At 37.2% G+C, this 11076-nt stretch overlaps 1 protein-coding gene across 1 annotated transcript; it reads left to right on the forward strand.

The window, feature by feature from the left end:
* The first annotated feature begins 1794 nt into the window (after positions 1-1794).
* On the forward strand, positions 1795-2733 carry LOC142426309 (olfactory receptor 4L1-like). The gene has a single exon (XM_075531810.1). The coding sequence runs from the start codon at positions 1795-1797 to the stop codon at positions 2731-2733; it is 939 nt and encodes a 312-aa protein (XP_075387925.1).
* The last annotated feature ends 8343 nt before the right edge of the window (positions 2734-11076 follow it).

The raw sequence follows: 11076 nt of genomic DNA on the forward strand, positions 1-11076 counted from the left end.
AATTTTTATAATTTTATAAAAGAATGAATGTTTGGCACATGAGTGTATATGGATTTTGATGACCTATAAATGACTTTCTTAATGAAAGTAATGTTCATGCAAAAATGTGCATTATGCTATAAATTAGGTAGTGAATTTTACTAGAATTAAATAAGGACTTCTCACTCAATGCTGCTGAGCCATTGCTGACTGACTCATAGAGACTGTAGGGCAGGTTAGAACTGCTCTTGTGGGTTTCCAAAACTGTTACTCTTAAGGGCTGTGTTATACAGATACCACCTATTATGAAAGTGATTCGTGGCATTCTTTGTAAAAAATTACTGAAATTCACTTTGAAGGTTGTGGCATAGAATATAGCAGAATCACAAACCTAATTAGTTTTGTTAAAGCAACAGCTTCTCAAATTATTTTTAAAATTGTGTGATGAAATAGATAAAGATTACAAAACTATTTGTGCCACATGAACATTCTCTAAAGGTGCTGTAGGAAAATACCTAACTTTAAATAAGAATTGATTCTTTAGTGAGCACGAACCAGTTAGGTTGGCTACTATATTTAAATTTTTGCAACTTCTTTTTCCTGAATATGGTTTCTATTGTATACAGTATGGTTTTGGTAGTACATTTACAAAGAAATTCTTAATATTAAATAAATAATAGTAAATATAATTTAATATAAAAATTAAAGTGGGTGTGTTCAACACACCTTCAAGATTATTGAGTAAATTATAGAGGGTGCCCTGGTGATGGTGCAGTATAAGTACTGGGCTGCTAACCACAGGATCAGTGGTTCAAAGTCATTAGATGCTCTGCAAAAGAAAGAAAATGCTATGCTCTGAAAGACTTAGTCTTGGGAAGGCTATATAAGATCACTATGAGTCAATATCCAGTCCATGGCAGTGGGAGTTTTTCTTTTAAAGTTCTAAACATAGAGGGACAATTAAAGAATAGTGTGAAAAGGGGAAGTGTTCATTAAATAAAATAATTAATTTTAGCATTTACTATATCATACCCAATAAACAGTCTCCTATCCACCAACATTCTCCTTGGCTATTTTAATCAAGCCATTTCCTGAAAAGAAGCAGAGCCTATTTGGGGACAAGAAATCAAGTATAAAACATATCTCTTGGTCATTCCAAAAATTTAACTAATGTACTTTAACAACTCCCACTGGTATTTGGATTCCCAGAGCTAAAGCGCATCAGCCTCCAAAGTGTTCACATCTGTATAAAAGAGGCAGAAAATCGTGGGCAGAATCATATGTAGCTCATCGCAGAGAATGTAAAGCAGATTTTATTTTAAATGGCTCCCTGAACATGATGTCTCTCGGAATGTGCATTTAGATTCGGTAAGTACATGCATCATAAAGAGCTAAAAATGTTTAATATGCTGAGGATAGTATTTTAATTCATTTTTGTTTGAAATTATTATGAAGAATTGATGGAAAAAAGATTATGGCTGTATTGATTATCCAGAATTTCTGTATGAGAAAGATAGTGACAAAATGCAGATCGATAGATGAAAGCATCACCAGCTGGGCCACTAAAACAAGAAGAAATTAAACTTCCACTCCCTCAAAGACTTCTAATTATTGAAGGCTACATGTTTCTTCCAAGGAATTTCCAAGAAAAATCTTTACTCATGGGCATGGAGGTGGTAATCTGTTTAAGATAATATGCTCTGAATCCCCAACTGTAACCTGTCAAATCTAAATTTAAAATATGAATGCTGTCATTTAATTTTCTTTCTGTTCTCTTCATGATTAAAGAACTCTGGAACCTCCTTAGTCGAGTAAATGGATCTTAGAAATGCATCTCTCGTGACTGAGTTTATTTTACTAGGCTTCTCTGGGCCATGGGAACTCCAGGTTTTCTTCTTTGTGACATTCTCCTTGATCTACGGGGCCACTCTTATAGGAAACATTCTCATCATTGTCACGGTGACGTTTAGTTCCGCCCTTCGATCGCCCATGTACTTCCTCCTTGGAAACCTCTCTTTCCTGGACTTGTGTCTCTCCACCGTTACCACACCCAAGATGATCTCAGACTTGCTTGCTGAACACAAGACCATTTCTTTGTGGGGCTGCATGGCCCAGATGTTCTTTAGCCACTTCTTCGGGGGTGCTGAGATGACGCTGCTGATAGCCATGGCCTTTGACAGGTACGTGGCCATCTGCAAACCCTTGCACTACACGACGATCATGAGTCACAGGCTGCTGAGTGCCCTTGTGGTACTGTCATGGACAATTGGCTTCATCCATACCATGAGCCAGATGGTATTAACAGTGAACTTGCCTTTCTGTGGCCACAACGTCATAGACAATGTGTTTTGTGACCTTCCCTTTGTGATCAAGCTTGCTTGTATTGAAACATACACCCTGGAGCTATTTGTCATCGCGGACAGTGGGCTGCTCTCATTGATCTGTTTCATCCTCCTGCTCGTTTCCTACACTGTGATCCTGGTCACAGTCAGACAGAGGTCATCTGGAGGGCTCTCCAAGGCCCTCTCCACATTGTCGGCCCACATCATTGTGGTCACTCTCTTCTTTGGACCGTGTATCTTTATTTATGCCTGGCCATTTAAAAGTTTTTCAGGAAATAAAATCCTTGCTGTATTTTACACTTTTATCACACCCTTACTGAATCCTCTTATTTATACCTTAAGAAATCAAAAAATGCAAGAAGCTATGAAAAAATTACATTTTCAACATGTTAGATCCATGGAGAACTTCTAGGTTTAGAACTACATAATTACCATAACTCAAGTACTAGATTAAGAGAAATCAAATCAATCACATAATATACACAGCCTCTTCTTAATTTGAAATGGGAAAAATTATGCACTATCATAAGTTAATACCCAATGTTGCTAGAACATGTAGTAGTCATATGCAGCAACTAGAAATATAGAACTATTTATGGCTGTTCTGTAATCATTCAATACATATCTATTAATGAAAATTGAATGTGAAGGAATACATTTAAATATTAGGAATTATTTAAATAATTATACAATAAGTATTAAATTACATTCATAGACACATCTATCACAAATCATATATTATCATTAAGTGATGTGCCATGCACAAAATATTTGTAATATAGGAAAAATATGACATATTATGGAACAGTAAGATGAAAAATTAGTATAAATCTGTCAATGTTGTTCTATAGTGAATCTAAAATGATGCCAGAGGAAAGATCCAATATGGGACAATTAAAATAAAATGACAAAGGCTAATATTGAAATGCTCTGAGGGAAATTGTAAATATCATATTTAAGGAACATCATAAATATGCACAACTGACTTTCAAAGCTCAAAATATAAAAGGAGAATCATGCAGCTTTATGCAATAAACCCTGTAACTTTTCTCTCAGGGAGCTTTCTATATGATTTCAGCTCAATTTGCTATTTGCAGGCTTGTAATTCTTAGAGAAATTATACCTAAAGGTGATTTGCATGTGTGTCTGTGTGTTTGATGAAAGTGGTGGGGGGTTAAGCACAAATAGTCCCTTAAGACACCAAGATTTCTGATGCTGAATTAACACATAAATTCTTTTTTTACATCCAGTGTATTTCCTACAAGTAGTTCTCATGATGTCATTAAAATGAAATGTTCAGTGTCACTTCCTTTTTAAAAAGTATTTCAAATCCATCACCACTTTTCATATCCCTATGTCATGTGGGCGTGCCTTTGGAATTTTGCTCAGATCTATTATTTTCTATAGTGCACTTGGTATATCGACCCTTTCCCAAGTTCCTAGGCATCTTTAACTCAGGTTTTTCTTCTGCAAGCGGCACTAGTTGCCCTGTAGGTTATGCATTGGGCTTCTAATCACATAGCGGACCATCCAACCCACCAGCTGCTCTAGGGTGAAAGCAGTGGCTCTTCGCTCCCATAGCAGTTTATCATCTCATAAACCCTAGGGAGGAGCAGCATAAGTCAGATGGCACTTGATGGCTGTGGGATTGGAGGATTCCTTCCACCAGGGATGATTTTCTATGAACTCTTTAAGCATAGTGTAGTTCCTCTTGTAGGGATAAAAAAAATCACCACCAAATTGATATTGACTCTTGACTGCTAACTAGTTATAAGGCTGAGATTTTGACTAATGGATACCTTAGAAGACAGATCTCATGATTGGTATTTGAAAGTTCAGTCATTAAAAATTGGTTCTATTCTAAAAGTAGGTGACTCTGATAAATAATAAACACTTTGGAGTACTTTTCCTATGTGTCACAATAAGTTACCATTTCTTTATTTACTCATACCATATTTCAGTTTATATTCCTTGAATGTATTTTGATTAAAATTTAATTAAACAATTTTAGATTAATATATGTTCTGATGTTAGGCTATATGCTGAATATAAATACAGCATCTGGAATAGAATTTTGTATCTAATAGGTCAAATCATACTTATTTAATGACTAGGGGGAAAATTGGAGTAACTATTTTACCAGGATGTTTTTTACTTTTGATCTACTACCAAGATGTGCATTAACATCTACTCTAAGAAGATATGTGATAAAAAGTTTAAAAATGTAGAAGAGTATACAGTGCTCATGCATTTTGTAATTAACCTAAGGGATTTGAATTCTGTAATTAAATAAAAATAGAAGGGAATAGTTCAAGATCTAAAGCAAATAAGAAGAAAGCTAAGAATATTTGCTAGAATTTATTCTGTACCTTATTTCCCCATAGAAAACAAACTAGCCATAAATAGTTCTATATTGTATAATATCTCATATTAAAAATTCCCACCCATTTATAACAGAGAATATGTGGGGCATTACTTTATCCTACTGGTCAAAATAAACACAATGTACATGATTTTTGTGTTTTTCAGTACAGCACAGTATAGTTAATTTCTGTTTATGAAATTTTATAAGCTAGAATCTTTTAAAATAATTTTCAAATCAATTAGAGATGTGAGAAAATTGCAAGTAAGACTATATTTGAAGTTTGAACTCCGTTCCCAGAGAGGAAACTCATGAACCACTCCCTTCTCATTGTGAGAACATCTGCAGAATACTGTGCCTAGAGTGCTTAAAATAGAGCACTGTTTGTGAGAAGACCGTGCATGATGGCTTTTCATAATGGTCAGGGAAGGAAATAGATTCTGTGCCACACTGAGCGCTCTGGCCAGAAAAAAAAGAAAGAAAGAAAGTCTGGATAGCAGAGCAGTCATCAACAGAAAATGTTCATCTCAACTTGATTCTTGATTTATTTATTTTCATGAAAATCAATAAATACCCTCCCCCCCCAAGAAAGGGTTTGACTGGCCAACACATTTTGTATGATCCACACATCAAGGTGAGGATGTTTTAAAATAGATTTTTGTGGACTTAGGAACTTGTTAGAAATAAACCTAAGTCTTCACTGGAAAAAGAAAAAACATCACTCCTTCAAAATAGGTCATTTTAAACTTTCACAGAATGGGTCTAAAATAAGAACTTAACAATAAAACAATCACATGACACAAAAGAAAAGCCCCACTCCATGAAATATGGAAAATAGCTAAGATGACCTTTATCAACTAAAGCAAACTGGCAAACAAACCCTTTGGGTTTCTGGGTTTCCAAGATTGCAACTCTTTTAAAAAAATAAGTTTATTAGCATGTATTTCACATGCCATACACTTTAATCATTGAATCATATTAAGGATTGTACAGTCATCATCACAATCAATTTTAGAATATTTTCTCTTCTACTCAATTGCTGCTAGCCCCCAGGTCTGCCCCCATGCGCCGCCCCCACCCCCATGCTCACTTGCCATGCCTCTAGAAAATTACCAGTCTGGTTACTGTCTCTATTTATCTCTCTGTCCTGGTTTTTCATACAACTACATACTCGAGGATAAGCTGAGTTGTTCAGTACATTTTAAATGCAGATTTTTTTGTGTGGTAAAATTAGGTGCCTTGGCTGATATTTGGGTCAGTTTATACTCCAGTATATATGGTACATAAAATCATACAAAATACAAACAGGAAGCAAACAAACAAACAAAACCCAACAACAGCGACTAGCCAAAAGATAGAAAACTGTCAAATAAAACAAAACATAAAATATTAAAAACTGAAACAATATTAAAGTGTGTCAAAAGGGAGATCAAATAATAAGGGACCGCATTTGACGTAACTATATCTGCCATCATCGACTTCACAATACTCGAATACTAAGGCGAGTCACATCCCTTGACTATAGTCCCAGGGGAGTCACCTGAGGCTTAATCCACGTGTGGACCCTGCAAGTGGATATGGGGATCTCACTGTCATCCATACCCTTCTACAAACTGGGTGTTCAGATTTTAAGCTCTGATGTCAAGCCCTCTTTCCACTTTGGATTATACTGTTTACAATCCTTGGATCACAAAGGCTGGTGTGTTTCTTCCATATGGACTTAGTTGATGTTTCACTTAGATGGCTGCTTGATTGAAGGCAAGATGCCAGGTACTATTCTTTGTGATAGCTGGGCATCATCTGGTTTCTTCACGACAATTTTCCATGGCACCCATATCTTCAGTGATTTCTTCATGAGGGTAAGCATCAAGAGGGCAATAAGATTTTAACTCTTTCAAAAAAAGAAACGATTTTAACTCTTTCTGGGAATAGAAAGCCTCGTTTTTCTCCAACTAAGTGGCTGGTGATTTCAAACTGCAGACCTTACTTATGCAGACCAATGCATAACCACTACATAACATAATCATGGAAAGCCATATAAAGTGAAAATCGTGATCCCTCCACCTCCAGAGCAAAGTATACTGATGAAAATGGAAAGACATGTGGAAATGATTAGTAAAGGGATAATTTATCATACTAATATTAGTCGCCACAAACCTGAAACCAGAAAAACTAGATGGTGCCTAGCTAGCCCTGCCAACAGCTCTGAATAAAGGTCACATGGAGGGCGTGCAAAGAGGAGAAAACGTGAAGCAAAACTAAAAATTTAAAATGTGACCTAATTTGTTGGCCACGTAGAGACTGGTGAGACCCCAGGAAAATGGCCTCTGGTCAAACTACGGATTGGGAACAGAACTTGCCCTGTGTGAGAACAAACAACTTAAGATCCAAGGGGCAGCACGTAAACAAGGATAACATTCAGAGAGCGAGGAAAGAAGAAAGAATGGGAAGAACAGTATAGTGAGGAAGGGGCTAAGGGATGGTAGATGGAGAGGATTGCAATGAAATAAAATGTGCGTGAATTGTTTAATGTAAAACAGTGATCTGCTTTGTAATCTTCACCTAAATCACCATAAAAAGGTTTGTTGTAATTTTTTTAAACAGGAAAGCAGATCAATGGAACAACACAAAAGACCATAGACCCAAATAAAAACAAGTTAATATTCTGAAAAGATCTGTCTCCTATGAAGATATACAAACTGCAAAAAGCACATGAGACTGTGGTCAACATCATTAGTCATTAACACAATAGAATCATGTTTGACAATGCAAAGTATCCAGTTTGTTGCGATAGGGATGAATCTTGAAAACATTCCACTAAAAGCAAGAAGTTAATCAAACAGCCCACAGTCGTGGGATTCCATTGGCTATACGAAATGAAAGAAAACAGGCTAATTTATAAGGACAGAAAGTAGATTAGTGGCTGCCAAGGTGGTTCAAACTCATCAGCAGAAGACAAGATCTGATAGTTTCCATGGAGATTACAACTAAGGAAACCCCATTGGGCTATTCTACTCTGTCACACAAGTTCACCACGTGTCAGAATTGACTGGATGGCACACGACAACCACAGAGGTATGTGCTGTGGGGACTTGAGCTTTTGGTACTGACATTGTATTGCTATGTAATATCCCATTGTGTGATTATACCACAATAAGAGTGTCTACTAAGCTGTACATTTGCTTGGGAGGAAGAGTGATGCAGATGATCTAAGATTAGATTATCCTGATTGTTGTCCAACTCTAAATAAACTAAACATCTGACAAATTTATGGAATATGAATTATTTATAAATAAGAATTTAAAACATCCAATTTTAGGAATATTCCCCTGGTTCCCACTAGTACATAAAAGCAAATTCTTTCAACTGCTTCTGGGTATAGGCTTTTTTTCCCCCTTATGAATTCCAGTATGTCCCAGTAGGTTATTCTGCATCTGAAGTCTAATTATTATAGAGTTGAAAGGAAGTTGGACCTGACCCTAAGGTATAATCTGTTACCTTGTGAAAGAGAAGCCTTTAAACTATCTTACAAGAGCAGGCCTTCCGACCATTCATTTACACGTACCCATTCTATAATTCGGGGGTCTAGTTTTCCCTACGAATACCCTGACCTTGTCATAGCATGCATACCTTGACTGAACATTTGCATTTTTTCTGGGTTCCACAAGGCTATTAGATCTTTAGGCAAATTGTTGCCTGGTATTCTCTTCTAGGACAGAAGATAAGGACCTTTTTTTAATCCATCAAAGACTTCTTTAGACTCTTACACTTAACTTTGCACTGCTTGTTAAAGTCACTCCATTTCTTGCTATCTCTCTACAAGGCATCAATGTAATTTAACAATAAGCTACCCACTGCACTGTGTTCACAGGAAAAATGTTCCCATGATCTTTCAGATCCATGAATGACACACCTATGATGACACCTTCACTAGGATGCTTTCTCAGGCCACCCCTTAGTGTAAGTTGTGCTGGCATGGGTATATAATAAGTAGATCCCAAAAAGGGCTTAGAGTATAGTCATACATTGAAACAAAGCTAGGACATGTAGCAGCATGGAAAGATCTATGAAATATTATTTTAAGCAAAGGCATTCATAAAAGTACACAACTGTGAGATTTTCTTTAAACAAACTTCAAAAGTAAGCAACACTAATACTTAGTAATGCATAATAAAACATACACTGTCACTGATGATACATATTAATTGCAAAGGTACTTCAGGATCTTTTGTGTGAGGGAGAGATTTTAAAATGCTTTAATAAGAAGGGTACATAGAAACGCATATTCAATCTATAATTAAAGGTGCATGTCTTTTACTTTCTGTACAGTGTTTCATATATAATAGGAGAAATTAAAAAAGAGATTGTTAAAAATAACCAAAAAAGGATGGTGATTTAAAGTAATATCAGGACCCCAGCCTTCACAAGCCAGGGACCAGAAGGACTAGATGATGTCTGTCTACCACTGCAGTCAAAGGTGAATCGAATCACAATGGGACGTTTTCATTAAATAGACCAAACACATTGGCTTGACAGAGACTGGTAGCCCTCAAGAATATGGTCTTTAAGGATCCTTAAGGCCCAGAAGGGAACTCATTTCTTTGCCTCAACTTTACACTAAAGGTAGGCCTAGACAGAGAAAACTAAGAAAAGGGAAATAGGGTCTCCATGAATCAGTATCGACCCAAAGGCAGTGAGTTTCAAACGCACTCTTTAGAACAGTCAACTAGAAGAGAACAAGGGGGCAGCATTTGCCCAGAGAGAAAGCTCTGAAAGTATTGGGGAAAGCAAGTCTCCAGGAATTGATGGCACAACAATTCAAATGTTTCCACAAACTGATGCAGTTTGTTGGTCCAAACTCTTCTAGGCCAAGAAATTTGGAAGAAATTAGCTGGCCCTCTTACTGGAAAGGATCCATATTTGTGAGCATTCCAAAGAATGTAGAGCTACCAGAATATCACACATAAGTAAAATTTTCCTGAAGATAATTAGAAAATAGCTGCAACAGTATCTGGGCAGGGAACGGTCTTAAATTGAAGCTGACTGAAGAAGAGAATGTGGAATGAGGGATATCACTGCTAATGTTAGATGGTTCTTGGTTGAAAACAGAATACTAGAGAGATACTTCTGTTTTATTAACTATGCAAAGACATTTGACTGTGTTGATAATAACGAATTATAGGCAACATGGCAAACTGTAATTTGGGTCATAGTTTCAGACCAAATTGATTTTCAGTTCAGCAACTCATATGCAGTTGGGTGTTTTTTTTTATTAAACATTTTATTAGGGGCTCATACAACTCTTATCACAGTCCATACATATACATACATCAATTGTATAAAGCACATCCATACATTCCCTGCCCCAATCGTTCTCAAAGCATTTGTTCTCCACTTAAGCCCTTTGCATCAGGTCCTCTTTTTTCCCCCTCCCTCCCCACTCTCCCCTCCTTCATGTGCCCTTGGTAATTTATACATTGTTATTTTGTCATATCTTGCCCTATCCGGGGTCTCCCTTCCCCCGCTTCTCTGCCGTCCCTCTCCCAGGGAGGAGGTCACATGGTTTCTTGACAGTGGTGTGGTACTTATAATGTAACATCACTTTTCCCACTTCCTCCCTGTATTTATCATTTCCATTCTACCTTTTTTTTTTCATGCCCTTACCTGCCTTCTGGGCTATGCTGCTGAAAACAGCAACAACAAAACCCTCTCTCATTGATTCGATTCCAACTCACGCAGACCCTTTATAGGGTTCCTATGAATCTTCATGGGTACCTATAGCCTCAACTTTCACCCTCAGCAAATAGGATAGGTTTTCTAGCTTTTCAGTAAGCAGCCCAATGCTCACCCAAGAACAGCACCAGAACTATGTTACTAGTGCCATCCAATTGGTTCTGACTCACCGACGATGTGTGCAACCAACTGAGGCGCGGCCCCATCCTGTGTCAGCCTCACAATCTTTATGTTTGAGCCCACTGATGCAGCCACTCAGTCAGTCCTTCTCACTAGGGGCATTCCTCTTGTTTACCGACCTGTTTAACCAAGCAGGATGTCCTTGTCCTAGACTAGTCACCCAGGTAGCATGTCCACAGTATGTGAAAAGAAGTTTCGCCATGGTGCCTTTGAAGGAGCATTCTGGCTGTACTTCTTCAAACACAGATTTGATTTTCTGTTTCTTGCATTCCAGAACATATTCGCTATATTGGTTCAACACTGTAATTCAAAAGCATCCATTCTTCTCTAGCCTTCTTTATTCACAGGCGTATGAGGCAATAGAAAATATTGTGTTAGGTGCGCCTTAGTCCTCAAAGTGATAACTTAGGTTTTTAAACACTTAAACGTGATACTCTGGAGCAGATGTGCCCATTGCCATATGCTGTTGGATTTCCTGAC

The sequence above is a fragment of the Tenrec ecaudatus genome, chromosome 14 (genome assembly GCF_050624435.1).
Source record: "Tenrec ecaudatus isolate mTenEca1 chromosome 14, mTenEca1.hap1, whole genome shotgun sequence".
NCBI classification, from domain to species: domain Eukaryota; kingdom Metazoa; phylum Chordata; class Mammalia; order Afrosoricida; family Tenrecidae; genus Tenrec; species Tenrec ecaudatus.